The sequence below is a fragment of the Chenopodium quinoa genome, unplaced genomic scaffold, assembly GCF_001683475.1.
Source record: "Chenopodium quinoa cultivar QQ74 unplaced genomic scaffold, ASM168347v1, whole genome shotgun sequence".
NCBI lineage: Eukaryota > Viridiplantae > Streptophyta > Magnoliopsida > Caryophyllales > Amaranthaceae > Chenopodium > Chenopodium quinoa.
In genome coordinates this window covers 1,951,339-1,967,113 of record NW_018742881.1, presented here as the reverse complement: position 1 = coordinate 1,967,113, position 15,775 = coordinate 1,951,339, and the positions used below count along the sequence as shown (strand labels likewise).

At 33.1% G+C, this 15,775-nt stretch overlaps 1 protein-coding gene across 1 annotated transcript in view; it reads right to left on the bottom strand.

The window, feature by feature from the left end:
* Positions 1-33: 33 nt before the first annotated feature.
* The window catches only part of LOC110726825 (callose synthase 10-like), a 52,658-nt gene continuing 36,916 nt past the window's right edge, over positions 34-15,775 (bottom strand). The window contains exons 35-51 of the mRNA XM_021906348.1: positions 13,171-13,288; positions 12,831-12,950; positions 11,750-11,865; positions 11,574-11,657; positions 11,056-11,168; positions 8,296-8,348; positions 7,764-7,940; positions 7,397-7,444; positions 6,653-6,811; positions 6,336-6,449; positions 6,136-6,224; positions 5,880-6,038; positions 4,440-4,542; positions 3,168-3,287; positions 2,826-2,876; positions 2,548-2,730; positions 34-588 (exon numbers count right to left, since the gene is read on the bottom strand). Of these exons, the coding sequence (XP_021762040.1) occupies positions 352-588; positions 2,548-2,730; positions 2,826-2,876; positions 3,168-3,287; positions 4,440-4,542; positions 5,880-6,038; positions 6,136-6,224; positions 6,336-6,449; positions 6,653-6,811; positions 7,397-7,444; positions 7,764-7,940; positions 8,296-8,348; positions 11,056-11,168; positions 11,574-11,657; positions 11,750-11,865; positions 12,831-12,950; positions 13,171-13,288 (2,044 nt within the window). The 3' untranslated portion in view covers positions 34-351. The remainder of the gene's footprint in view (positions 589-2,547; positions 2,731-2,825; positions 2,877-3,167; positions 3,288-4,439; positions 4,543-5,879; positions 6,039-6,135; positions 6,225-6,335; positions 6,450-6,652; positions 6,812-7,396; positions 7,445-7,763; positions 7,941-8,295; positions 8,349-11,055; positions 11,169-11,573; positions 11,658-11,749; positions 11,866-12,830; positions 12,951-13,170; positions 13,289-15,775) is intronic.

Sequence of the window (15,775 nt, the reverse complement as noted above, 5' to 3'; positions counted from 1 at the left end):
CTGGCGCAGTCTGGTCAGCACATCAGTAGATAGTTAAGAGGATCAAACAAGACCACAAAAAAGTCACTGCTTCTCATTGATATATCTGTAGCTTTGGGCATATACAAAATCAAATCCCCATCCCCATCCCCAACCAAAATAAAAATAAAAATGAAATAATGAGTGATAAAAGCTAGAGTTCAAACTTGGTACAAGAATGCTAAGCTAAATCATCAGGAGCCATAACCATGACGCTTTCACTATGTCTGAAAACTTGATCAGCTCTCAATGAGGAATTTGATCTAACAGCTTATCCACATAGTAATTGCTAATGTTTCCAGGCTCCAGCAGACTTTGATATATTCTCATTCCTCACATCTGAACATTGGCTTTGTTACCAGCAAGAATCTTTGAGATCTCGAGGCCTCGACTAAAGGCTTGGTTGAAGAGAAGCCGAGACTGAAAGGTTGAGACAAACGGGAACCAAGAAAGAACTGCAATAGGGGCAAAGATCATCATACCCATCCCAGCATCGTACATTCTAGCAAACTCCCGGATGGAATCCCACAAACCTATGCTTCTCACCAGCTTCTTCCAAGTAATTGCAAGCTAAAACAAAAACGAAAAAGGATTATATTAAAAGGTAAACCAGTGACAGATGAAGGGGTCATACTAAAAGTAAGACAAAAAATAGTGGTCTTAAAATAACCAGAACTATGTAATGCAATTTTCAGTTTCCACACATAAAGTGCATTTCAGCATTGGTCATTAGTAGGGGTGAACATGGTCTGGTTTGGTGCGGTTTGAGTCTAAACCAAACCAAATCGCAAAATACGGTTTGGTCAATTTTCCAAACCAAACCAAACCATATTAGTATTGAAACCAAACCGTAATAATGCGGTTTGGTTTGCGGTTTATGATGAGACGACATTTTTTCCTAAAAATTGTCTAATATTAATAAATTTATAATAAAGTTCAAATAATTAGGCCAAAGGGATTAAATTATACTACAAAGTTTTAATCAAAATAACAACCAACTAATCAAGTGCTAAGTGCTAACACAATAACACATAATAAAAATAATACATAATATATAATAACTATTTGAGAATGAGTATAGAGTATAGTAGTATACTGACCGTATAGTCTTCTAATAATTTTTTATTTTTTTCATTTTTTTTTTAATAATATATAATAACTATTTTAATTTATTTAGAAATTATATAAATATTAAAATGCGGTTTACTGGTTTACGGTTTGGTTTATAATTTTTGAAAAACCAAACCAAACCGCAAACCGTACTTCCCAAAAAATCGAAACCAAACCGTATTATTCTAAACCGTAAACCAAACCAAACCGCTAAAATGCGGTTTGGTCTGGTTTGGTTACGGTCCAGACCAAACTGTGTACAGCCCTAGTCATTAGTACATGATACAAACAAACCAAGATGCCATTCAAGTTTATAGCAGGATGATCCAACCCTGTCATGTGCACTGAGAACTATTTGTATTATCACCAATTTATGGTTGTACTTGGCAATCAGTAAAATGCCTATCATAATTTTATTTTCAGTTGAGGCCTTAAAACATCTTTATTTTTTCAATTAACACTTAACCCTTCATAATATTCAGAATTATTTATTTTGCGCATAAGTACATAGCAATTACAAAGTATTAATTTACTTTTTTTTTTTTTAAAAAAAACACACTACTACTCCCTCCGTGTTATAATAAGTGTTACAGTTTGACCGGCACATATTTTATGCAATTTAATTGACTTAAATAAAATAAGAGGTAAGTGAGATAGTTGGAGTATTAAAAAATTGTAAAAGAAAGATTGTGGGGATAGTTTATTGAAAACTAATGAACGTGAAAGGAAAAAATTAAAAAAAGTAGTAGTGGATTTGGGTGGGGATCATGAGATGAGAGAGATAATATTTTAAAGTAGCTTTTTGCCAAAAAAGGTGGTGTAATACTTATTTAAACACGGCTGGATTTGGTAAGTGTAACACTGATTAAAACACGGAGTAAGTATCATGTCTTACCAGTATCAGGAATTCAATGTATAAATTGATCCAACTTCATTTTAAATATAATCCTAGGAAATTAGAGTATGGCAAGATACCTTCAATCCTACAACTCCAATGATGGATTCACTCCCAGTTTCAATTCCTAGTAATTTTATATAGACATCCCAATTTCTTTTCTCTTTCAAATTTCAATCAAGTTTCCCCCTTTATTTTTCCTTCTATGTTTGTGAGTGTATATGATTGTGAGGCTTCCCCCACTTTGCTTATTCTTATAATCACATGCAACCTTTCTAGGGCTCAATGTTTTGGAAGAAAAGGACTCTTATAGTTCTCTTAGTTCATGTGTTCTTTCAGTTGTTTTCATATTTTTCATTCACCTCTTGATTCCTTATTTAATTTGTGTGCAAGAAAGCAGGCAATGTGTGTCTGTCTTTCCTTTCTTTGTTTCTCTCTCATTCATATTATCATTTTTTTCCCCATATATAACACACTAATAATAAAAGCACTAATTGTGCTAATACAGGGTAACATAAACTTACACAAAGAATTCCCCATCCAGTTGCAATAAATGCGAGGACACAGGCAAACAAGTCTGGAATAGTGAGATCAGTGAGGATTATAACAAGGGCAATGGCAGCAACAAGTCCCAAGGCAGTGACTCCCTGGAAAAATCGCATCCATAACTGGAATCCAGCATACTTTTTGGGACTAAAACTGAAAATCTGCAATGAACCATGAAAGTGTATTTGATTTTGTAAGGTGAAATGGACAATTGGTATTTGAGAATGTGAATATTAAATATGGAAGCATACTATACCTTGAAGATAATGACAATGACTGCTAGAATAATCCAGGAAAAGCCATATAGCTGGACATAAAAAGCAATGATCAGCAATGATAAAATGAAAACATTCAACCAGAAATATCAAATAACTTCACATATTATAACCGTCGCAAATATGCCCCCCTCACCCCACCCCCTCTTCAGAAGGCAGGAAAAAACAGTACAGAACTGCATGAAAAACCAAAGACAGTGCACGTAGGTCCACTTTTTCATAATACAACACTCACCCTTTGAACCACAACTCTAAAATCAAAGTAAAACAGACTAGCAAAGTGGATATGAAATAAAATTTACAATGAAGATTAAGACACTAACCGCCAGTGATGTGTTTGATTTCATAACATGAAGTTTGTACACAATACCGTACTGAAACATGAAAAACCTTAAGCTCAAAATTGTTTCCAGAATACAACCCCTCCAAGTATGGATATGCACCTGCAAAGACATAAGCAATGTTGAGAATTAAGCGGATAAAGAAAAAAGTTTACAACTCAATTGTTAGAAAAACAAGGTAATAAACAAGAATACTCGGAGAATCTGAATCGAAGTTATACACTATAGCCAATGACAATGAATATATTTTCTATGGAAAAACCAGACCAGAGACAAATGATAAATGCCGCAAAAATATGTTTTTATTTTTTAAAAAAAAAATATAAAAAAAAAAAAAATTGCTGTAGGATTCAGCAAACCATAAGCTTTACCACAATGGGTCAAAAGTTCAACATCTGCACTCAATTTTCAGTAGATCTTTGTAAATCACCTTAGAGAACGAGTAAATCCTCAAACCTAGGGCTTTTTCAAAATATAAGAACGAGAAGGGATTACTTTCTTGGCGTACAACACACCTATGGAGTAAATTAATTTAAAATTTAATTCACACATCATTGTGACACAACTCAATGACTCTTTGATCAGTTATGTAATAGCTCACTGATTACACCAGTAAGCACTAATGCAAGCCTCATGGTTTCTTTCAGGAACATGTTGACCTATAGGTGTTAACTATAGTAATCAGAGAGCACTTAAAAAATCCAACCAAATCTAAAAAAAAAAAACTAATAATTAGGGTTTGTTTGGCATCTCTAAGGGTTTTTTGTTTTTCGTTTTTCAAACTCATGATATATGTCATATAATGAAACAAAAATTAGACAAACTTATTAAAATCATGATAATTTTGAAAACTGACAACAGAAAAGTGGAAACACCTTTTTTTTGTTTCCTGTTTTTGGTTTTTTGCTTTCATTTTTTATAACGTTAAACTTTAAGCTACATCCAACAAGTCTTATAAGTGGTGGATCTTGGTCAAAAATATTGAAGGGACCGAGACTCCAGTTCAAAACTAATCACTATGCCCCAATATTTTATAAGTAAAATAAGGGTTAATTAAGTATAGTGACTAATTAATCAAAATTACAAGACTGGCCATAGTGGAAGGTCCCTCTATGAGTGTTATAAGTTTATATTTGAGAAGCATCAGCTTCCTTATAATTGCATTAGCTGAATAAACCAACAAGCAAGGAATAAAATGGCTTATTATTACACCATGCCATTTACAACCGAGTGTGATATAACTGTAAAACAAACCTGTTCTTCATCCCACCAAGATTCCCAGCTATGTTCTCCTTTTATACCAACTCCACCCTTGTATAGAAGCCAACCGGCCCAGTCATCCAAATCTTCCACAGTCCTAATCAATATGATAGAAGTGAAACTTAATTAACGATGGGTGACAAATTACTAAGATTTGAAGCAAAGGAATCAGAGTTGTTCAATACTGTGTCGTTGAACTAATATATTCCACATGCCATGTTGATAAGATTGATTGAATTTCCATGGGTTGTTTCAGTCTATAACTGCTTCGATCAAATTTATTAACATCAATGGGCATGAATATACAAAATCATTTGCAGTCATTTTTATCAGCAGCCTACACCCGGCAATGACAGACATGCCCATCACAGCCACCCGTTAACTGTCCCATAATACTTCTTCCCATTTCTTTTGGGCACGCAATTTAAAGAGAGTCAAGAGCTGAGGCATGGTAAGTAGATAATGAGTGGAAATCTAAGTTAGTGAAATTTATTCCATATATATGGAGATATATATTACTTTTGAGTGAGTTGGTGGAGGAGAGGAAAGGAAGGAATTAAAAATCAAAGGGATGAAAGGTGAAGTCATTTACTCAGTCTCAATTAAAATAAGAAAATGGGAATAATTATTGAAGTTGGGACAGACAAAACTGGAAATTTTGGAAGATTACTGTGGGACAGAGGGAGTTGTTTCTTCACAGAAAACCCCATACTTTAATGATGACGGATGACCTGGAACAAAATTAGCTTATTGTTATGATCTGATCTATCCCTAAGGATCCATAAGTTGAGTTAAACTAAGTCACCAGCAATAATATATACAACCAACAAACTTAGCCTTATAATTATTAGCCAAGCATATAATAGATTAATCTATTTTACACCCTTTTAAAGTCTCTATAGCTGCATTAATCATTTTTTACAGCCTACAAGTTGGACACCTAACTCCATACCAAAAGCAAGAAAAACAAACACCAGCCAGTACGAATCCCCTGGAGGTAGAATTAGAGGAGCTCCAGATGTAAGCAGACTTCCCTTGTCCATCAGCAGTTCAGAATTTCATATTCTAATTTATACCCAATTTCCAGTAACATAGAAATTGGATTTTATATCTCATTCCATTCAAAGTCTCCTACTATTTTTGGTCAGCCTATCTTTTCTTTTCCTTTATTCTCCTTTTTACATCTCTTTTGAGAAAAACAATGTGGGGTCAGGTGAAGGGTCATGTGGTGATGGCAAATTAACAATCAAAGGATTACAACTTTACAAGTCGTAAAACAAAATAGTGATAAAAATATAAGTAGACTAGAAATACATACAAATGGAGCTTATATGCCCCTTGAAGCGCGAGGGAACACATGAAGATAAAAATGAATTCGTAAAACTAAATGGTGAAAAAAAATGTCGGAAGAAAATACATCTCCATGGAGCTTACTTTTGCCACTCGAAGCCCGAGGGATTAAAGATGTAAGGGGCAAAGAGCCAGGAGATAACAAGGAACCAACTGCTGAGTGTCAATAGCACAAAAGAGACAGCGCCACCCTTTGTGTAGCCATATGCGATGTAAATAGTGAGCAGCAATGCCACTTCAAGCCTGTAGCAAATAGTGAAGACTTAAAAGATAGTTCATAAAATGTATGTCCACATTATGTCGACACTATTTATTCATAAATTTACAAGCTAATACTCACGCCTTAATAAAATGACTTCTAGAGTAAAGCCTGTAGTTCTCAGCGAATTTGATATGCTGGACAACAAATCCCCTACCAGTAGCCCTATACTGTTAACAATAATCATTTAAAATTTTTTTAAGAAATGCAGGCAAACAGAAGAAAACACATAATTTTTAAATGAAGACATGATATCCAAAAGTTAAGTTAGAAGCATATACTTTGGCACCTCCATGCAAAATAGTGCGACCAAAGTAATGAGTCCTTGTTCCTAATGAGAATGTGAAGAAGACAGAACATAACTGCAGCTGCATAGTAATGAAACTGAAGATAGCCTGCACGTGATCATATAATCTTCTTAAGTGATAGAAAATGGCTGATCAATTGAATTAAAATGATTGGAAAGAAAATCTGGGTAAGGCAAATGATAAGTTCAATGAAAATTAATTTTTAAATGGATAACATCAAGATCATTTAAGAAACTTTGCTGAAAGCACATCTGAGCTACCAATATTCAAGGGAGAATAGGCAGTTAAACCTTTAGTAATCCAAGTTCTAGTATGAATCCCATTATCATTGGTACAGCAGTAAAAACTCCAATTTGAACTAAGAACTGGGCATTTAGAACTGCATCCAAAGCTGAGCTTCCAAAAATTCTGGCATCTTTTGCGATCCCTTCATCAAGTCCAGAGAATGCCTGAGTATATACAAAGGCTTGGCATCAGAACACCAATGAACTTAGAACAGCTATGCAATGAATATTGCAACAATTTAAACAAGCTTGTCCAATAATTTTTCAATGTATCTAATAGATGGTGCTTCAAACTGTTGTAGCAAAAAATTTTGTGAAAAATAACGGGACATGTGAATCTAGATAAAAATTATAAAGAAAATTCCTTAGTTCCTGTAACTACATATCTTTTTAGATTTCAAATTCCAGAAGAAAAAGAATAAATGCATTGCCTTAGAATAATTCCAATACAACTCTCAATTTGAATACCGTAGTACATAAGGCACTGAACTTTATTCAACTCCCTAATATATTGTATCTAGTGAAATAAAATATCAAAAGAATATCAAATGAATCACCTGTAAGTCACGCTATTTTGATACAACTACCAAAAAGAAATTAAAAAAGAAATTTAACCCAAGAATTATGGATGGAGTTCATTATCAATTAAAACTGATTTGAGTTCAACCAAACCAGAATACTTGCAATGAAATTATTCACGCGATTCAAGAAAGCAAGGAAAGACAAAGTCTTCTATCTAGATAAACTTACCAAGTATACCCTTCCATATAAGAAAATGTATATAGTAAGAACTGTCATCTGCATCAAAAAGAAATTCAATGATGTCAGCAATAAGAATGATTAACTACGAAAAACAGCAACTTCTGAATTAAAATTAAGGTAAAAGGTGCTCCCTCTCTCCATTATTGTTTGCCCAAATTTCCATTTTATTCCGTCACTTTCAGTTTGCCCCATTACTTTTGGGTACAGAGGACCACACCTTTTCTCACAACCATTACTCTTGGTCCCACCACTTTTCTCTCGCATTAATTTCTTCCAACCAAAGATTAAAAAAGTAACATTACCTCTATGGAGCACAAAAGGACAGAGAGAGAGAGAGAAGAGATGACAAACTTACCATCGTGCACACATAATAACCCACAGTAGTAAAGTAGAAAGAAAGCATTCTGAAGAAGTCAAAAAGCTGCCCAAGCCTGTACACATCTCTACTGAGGACCTGCTCTCCATTTCCTCCAGCAACCTTACCCTCAAACAGAGCAATTTGGTTCAACCCAACATCTCTTCCTTTACCAACCTATACAATAATAAATAAATTAGGTCTTAGTCTTGCCACCAATTCCAAGACCATGCAAAAGGATTTTTTTTTTTTTTTTTTTTTTTTTTTGGGTGGGTGGGGGGGGGGGGGGGGAAGGGAAGGAGGGGGAGGGGAGTGTTGGGACATCATTGTAAGACTAAGACCTAATTTTTTCTTTAAAGAACAAATATAATAGAGAATCCGTTAATAATTTTTTTTCGGTAAAAATAATTCCTATTAAGCAAAAATAAGTATAAAGAATAGGCCTTTACTTTTAGGAGGTGAGTAAGATGATAAAAAATATATATATAAAAAAATAATTTTTTTTAAAAAAGTAGATAGTAGTCAGCGAAACCTGTATATACTCATGGTGAGTGATATTTCCTTGACGCAAGGTAGAGTTAAAACCTGCAACATTTGGAGCAACACAGAATTATAAGAAAAAAATATTCTTTACCAACTTTTACGGTAGCGGTAAAGGACAACACTATACAGAAAAGTTCTTCAGATAATCATTAAGATTCCTAAATAAAATAAACAAAGAACCTTATGGGCCTTGGGAGACATTAATACAGACAACATACAAAACTAATCTCCCATGAGACTATACTTTGTTGGACTAAATCTAACGACCTTGGAAGCAACAATGAACTTATTTTCAAATCACAGCAAAGTTCTTGTTTATCACACTATTAAAGAAAACTAAGGAATTTCTATTCTGATTCATAAATAATGTTGACATCCAGTAGAACACTACCGAACATTGACCAACTCACTAAGAGATACAAAGCTTGCTATGCAAATTTAGAAACAGTAGCAACCCCAAATAGTAGATAGTCGGGTTAACATATCAATAACTCAGCCATTTAGGTAACCAGTCCTTCCATAGTTTATCACTTGCTCTATTCTCCGGTCACGGGATTTACGAGGAATAGTAGAAAGTATTATTTTATGATGGATATGGGGTTGGTTGAAGAATAAAAAATATGAAAAAAAAGCGATATAAGTGCAGAGAAGAGAGGATATGAAAAATATTAAATATGGTATTAGGGAACACTAGTGGGAGAAATATAATAAGATATTGTTATAAGTTTCCAAAAAAAAAAGGAAATAGAACAAGTAATACGACTGCTAAAGGAAAGTGGAGCAAGTATTAACATATTGGAGGAGTATAATAAAGTTGAAAGAAAGTCGCACCTTGCACCATTTATATTCAGCGTAGGTCCAATTGTTTGGGCCAATGACAGGGTTTGTTTGACTAATCGCTCACAAATCACATATTATAGATCAGTATAAAATGTGTCATTGTTCAACACTTTCTCATAATATTCACATATCAGTAATTCTCAAATATCACCCTAGTAACCAACCACTCAAATTTCCCATGTACTTTTCCCTCCAGCCCACTATTTTTTTGCCATAGATTCCAAAGTAGACAAAAATGAGAGACAAATGTAGTTATAAAAAGAACCCTATTTACTCATCCATATACAGATTGCACAATCTAATTATCATTTTGAAATTACACGGCTTGGAATTCAGTCAAATAATAATGTGATGTCTTGATCTCATCTACCCTAACACTAAGGGGGAGTTTGGTTTGTGCAGGGGAAAGGGGATGGAGGAGAAAGGAATGAAACCCCCTTTATTGCACATGATGTTTGGAAATAACCAAAGGGAATTAAAATTCATAATGCTTCTCTCTGCTCTGCCACCACTTTTCTGCCCTCTCTTCCTTACCCACCATCATTACCACAAAGCTCACCACCAAATAATTAATAACCAACGAAATAATAGAAGATATAGGACAAGATTTTTCTACTAGCTTGTATCATGCAAGCTCCTTGAATATTCTAGAAAATTCTTAAAATTGTAAGTAATAAGAAGATATGCTTTGTGTATTTCAACAAAAAAAGAAGATATGCTTTTTGAATATTCTAGAGCATCATGGCTACAAGAATGATGAAGGGAGTTCTAAAATATCCTAGCTATACCTATACACAAGCCTTCCTACATATCAAGCCTCCTTGTATACAATCCACATTCTCTACTACGATTTCACTATTCCCTTATGTACTACTTCTTTGTAAGTTTATTTCTAATACATAGTGAAAGTTAGTATTCATAAAACTCACCCCTAGTGGCTAGTACTTTAGGGTACTTATATATTTATACTCACTAATTTTCATATAGTGGATTTTTCTGCTCGGCAATGGTGGGTTTTAGCCTCTATTGAGAATTTTTCACACGCAAATATTGTGTGTCCCTTTTACTTTGTCTTGCTTTTATACATACCCTATTAATATACTTTTCAATCTCTTCATCTTTAATTTGCTTCCACTACGCACTCAGAACCCTAACATTTATAGTGTTTTGTTTACAACAAGATATATTTTCAACATCATCATTAGAGTATTGTAATTTAGTTACCGTTTCAGTTGAACAGAAAATGCAGTTCTTAAGATCAAAATTTTATTGCCCTCTTAATAAAATTCCATAACTTCATTAGTGGTAGATATTTAGATTCAACAATGTGACAAATTTATGGATACTTCCATAGATGCAAAGAAGAATGAGAAGGTATGCTACACAGACATGCTATATTTGCTCAAAAGTAAGCAATTGTTTTCTATATTTTTCAAATCATTACTAGGTTTGCGTTTTTAGAATTCATCGGTGCACAGTAACAAGATCCCAAAGTTCCCATGATTACCCGACTGAAACAGAAAAACATAGAAGGCAATTCCCCTTCATTTTGGTTGGTCGCAGCTGGATATAGGGGTCAGCTGAGTAAGAAGGCAATATGCATGGAGGGACCTTGATATGTCTCTTCCAAGATTGGTTTGATAAAAAAAAATGTCTTATTTATCAGGAACATGCACTCTCTTGTAACAACAATAATCAGACTATGACATAAGAGCTAATGAGGAAGTAATTACATATAAATAAGTTCTTTTGACACATGTGAAGGGACAAAAAAGGCACACCATTAAATTTTTGGAGAATCATCTATGAATAAAAAACAAATTATTAGGATTGAAAGGAGGGTTATCCATTATCTTCCATTTATGAACTATAACTAGAAAATAAGCAATGGCGTAAAAATCATACATACCAGCATAAATATCTTCGCTTATGTTAATAACACGTGAAGCCTTACTAATGCCACCACGAGATATGTGGAAGATACGATCAAACACATCTGGATGTCCATAATGCATACGCACTCTGCAATATTTAGAAAGAAAAAATAAGAGGTAAATACAGATTCTAGGCAAATTCCTCTGTGTGTGTGTCATAACAGTAGAAAATACAGAATTTGAAATTTACATACCCATAATTTAATCCTATAATAATTGTTTATTAATTTTCAAAAAAAAGAAAAGAAAAAAGAAAAAAATTTAATCAATTTCAAAACTGAATTTTGTCAAAGCTGAATCTGTGTCGAACTCAAATAATTGCCTGAAGATGGTTGTTTTTTTTTTCCCTTTTTTCTTTATTAGCTGAGGAAATACTGCCACATTTCGATTCGATTTTTATTAGTCGTGATTTCACCTACAAGGATGGTACCTTCAAAAAGGATGGGGGGGGGGGACAACTATCAAATGTAATCAACAAGCTATAAAAACTCACTTGAGAGGTTTTGCCAGAACTCGCTGACCTAATGTCACAAAGCTGGTCTCTTGATTGGACATAAACCAAGCAAGTGAAGAAACACTGCACAGAAAATTTCCATACGCTTTATAAAGGATAGGTAATAAAAGCTACACAATTAAAAGTGTCAAACGGGCAGGGACAAGATGTCTAACCTTCCTGTGAAGACATGCTCCCTTACACCAAGAATTGTTGGAGGACGAATACCATGTTTTGCATGAAATTCTGCAAGAAGGTTTCTCATTTTCATTGCCTCCTCAAGGTAATTATCCTGCGATGAAGGTAGAGAAAAAAGTGAATTGGTAAAACACGTAAGAAATTACACAGGAAAAAAAAAGGCACAATTAAGGAGTTCAAAATGAATTACACAGGGATACCACCCATTAATACTTACAGGAATTCACTTCATGAATCTATATATATATATATATTAGGAAATATTTAATTCATCTTTTAGCAAATGCTTACAAAAAATTAAACAGGTCTATTATTTTTAAGATACTCATATTGTATATCATATGGGTACAACCTAAAATTTACAATTTAAAAAATTTAAAGACTATGGACCTTCATCATACTATTCAAAAAAGAGAATAACTTGTAAAATATTGTTAATTTATAAACAGATGTGAATCTTTATAAAATATGGTAAAACCGTGCGTTGCATGTGGACTTAAACGCTAGTTACAACTAAGCTGTTAGATTAAAGAAGGAGACGATTTCAAGGGTATGTAGGGGGGGGGGGGGTTCAGGTAGCTTATTTCTTGTTACTCCATTCTCTGTTGTATGAGAATACAACCTAATAATTTTCCTTTCCTTTATATTCTGTGTACAGATAAGGTCCCGCTGAAGATAAGAGCTAGTAAAACTATAATTGAGACAAATTCAAGAAAAATTTAATGACACATCTCGCTCATGGACACAAGTGTCAGGAATTCTATAGCCTCTCATGTCATACAAAAAATGTTTCATAGACTAGAGCCCAACCGAATCCACGACATACTAATGGAAACAAAATGCACCTGAATTCAACATACTTTTGATGTTGACATAGGAGAAATAAAGCATGCCAAATCAAGCAGCAACCACAAAGTTCAGGCCTTCTGGTGCTACTTTAAATGGCACCTTCACTATAAACACTAAATTAATCTGATTCTCTAACTTTTATATATACTGCAGTGATATTATTCATCAGATGGTAAAAGAGATTGATACCAAAAGGAGATAACGGATTACCTGATTCATATCAATAGTTTGAATTGCTTCTCCACGCGTAAAAACAATTGCATGATTCTGATTTTCAGGCTTTCCTTCACCAAGTTTTGGGTTTCCAGGAAGTTTGATTGAATATATTTCCTGAACATGATAAAATACATTTAGTAACCTTTGAATGAATTTGCAGAAGCAAGAGAAAAAGGTGGAGGAGAAACAAATCATGATATATGTTATAAATCACTCACATACAGAATAATTGATGAACAAAAGTGAAAAGACAAACATTAAGTCATCAGTTAAACAGCACATTCTTTACTCATGACATTAATGAAAATTAGATCCAACACAGTTTGCATTTTACCTGATCTTTTCCATGTACATCTGCTTTGACAAGCTTGGAATAATACTCCTTCAAAGCGGTACCATCAGGTCCAGTACTGTCCTCTAGGTGAATAAAAGCAACTCGAAGTGCCTCATTCCTGAAAAGGTAGAAAACTTCTCACAGCAATACAAATAGACATAAAACATAATACTGGATATCCAATTCAATCGTGCTTTTTTGGGCTAGAGATGATTAGCATCTACTCATTTAAAACAGGAACCTTTCTTTGTCAAAAAGTACATGGCAGGTTCCCCATAAATCCAAAATAGTATATAAACAAATATAAACATAATTACACAATTAGCACACTTTGTGTGTGTGTGTGTGTGTGTGTGTGTGTGTGTGTGTGCGTGCGTGTGTGTAAAATATGGAGTATAATGAAAATCTAGCACACAACAACATTCATCTTCTCAAATTCATCCTCTAATAAAAGCTGTCTATAACAACCTACTTCGTTAACCATAATTTCACCAAGTATAATTAAGGATAAATTTCATTATTAAATCTTACTCCCTCCGTTCCCTTTTGTTCTTTACATTTGGAATTATGCGCGGTTGTTAAGAAATTGTGTAAAATTGAGGTGAATTGACATAAATTAATCATTCAAAGTACAATTATAGTTAAAAAAAAAAGGAATATTGTACATGTGGGGTAAAGAAAGTAGAAGAGAGATGAGAGAGAAAGTAATAATGAGTATTGAAAACCCATTAAAATATTATAAGTAGTACAATTGCACATCAAAAGTGAAGGGCAATTGATTATTTAAGTTGTAAAGTAAGGGTAATTTAGTCCAAAATCAATGACTTAAAAAGGAAAGATCCTAAATGTAAAGAATAAAAAGGAACACCCTAAATGGAAACGTAAAAAAAAAAGGGAACGGAGGGAGTAATTAGTTATTGACATTTCATCCATTCCTTAATAATTGATACATAATCAAAAAATGGCAAGGACACACTAATGTTTGTTTTTCTATCTTGCACAATGGCCTACAAGCTTTGGGGTTAATATTAATAGAATCCCTCACCCCCTTCCTGTCATCCAATTCCATAGTTGCCTATATCTTGCTATAATTCTACAAATAAAGTTCCACTAACTTCAATTTACAAGAAAAAAAAAAAATCAAAACTACCCCGAGATGTATAAGTGTAGCCCATGTAGGTACTAATTTGCTACTTAGTTGTATTTAGATCATCATTTAACTAGGTGAAATAACAATCCAATGTGCTTTGATTATGTAAAAATATGCCTTTTATTTTTGTTAAATGTGTAGTTCTTTCATAATGATCTTTATGCTCTTTATGATTTTATTCTTTCCAATAGATGTGCTTTTATTTATAATAATATTTGAGTTTTTATCATAATGCTAGTGCTTTTGTTCAATATTTATGTGCATTTATCACAAAAAAGTATCAAAAGTATCAACAAAGTCGTTTGATGCTCTCAATGAGTACATTTTGAATATCAAACTTCTTAAATTTTACATACTAGGTTTTAGAATCAATCGTTCTTAAAATTTATGTTTTGTTGCATTACATTATACATAAAGATTGGAATTAAATATTACAATAATTTACAGTTAAGAATAATATGTGAACCACATTATTTATAAATTACAATTAATAATTGAAATAGTCGAAAGAAAATGATTATGCATATTGATTAATAAAATAGGAAGAAAAGGTGGAGTTAAACAATGATTGACATTAATTGTTCAGTTTGTATAAAGTGTTGATAACAAAACAATTTGGCATCATCCAAGTCCAACTAATTAATAAGTATGAAAAAAATAAAATTATAAAAAAAAAAAAAAATCATTGATGACATCACAAATTAAATTGGAGGGAAAATTTTCATTGAGAAAACGACACGTAGGATAGTATTGAGAAAACAATTGATGCCAGCGATATTCTGTTTTAGTATTAGTTAATAGATAATCCCTCCATCCATATATAGTTGACATGCTATCCTTATAAGGTTGTCCCTAATACACTACTATTTCTTTCCTAAAAAGGATTGGTCCCATCAACTAAAAATTCAACTCCCAATTCCAACCAACAAAAGTAATGGTCCCCACACACCAGTAACTACAATAAAAAAATTCCTCCAAAAAATGTTCCCATAATAATAAAATACTAAAGTAAAAAAAAAATGCCTAAAACTCTGTAGCATCAAACCGTATTAACTATATAGAGACGGTGGGTGCATATAATTAGAGATATTAACATTTGATATCGGCAAACATGAATAAAAGAGATGAAAATTTTAAACGAATGGAGGGAGTATCATTTTACCTTACAAAATTGATAAAAGATGGTATAACAATGAAATAAAATAGTGATTCGGGTTTTATGTATAAGAATATTAATATTATTTGTTAACATAATAACCCACAACAATGAGAATTAGTTAGCATTCTAAATATGAGCATGTCTCATAGCATGTTAATGCTTCCATCAATTAGTTTGCATTCTAAAAAAGCAAAAGGGAATTCCTTGCACCTTAGGCATACCTTATATAAGTGAGGTACACTTAATAAATATGAGAACTTTCTAGAAATAAAGTTGTGCCCCCCCCCCCCCAAAAA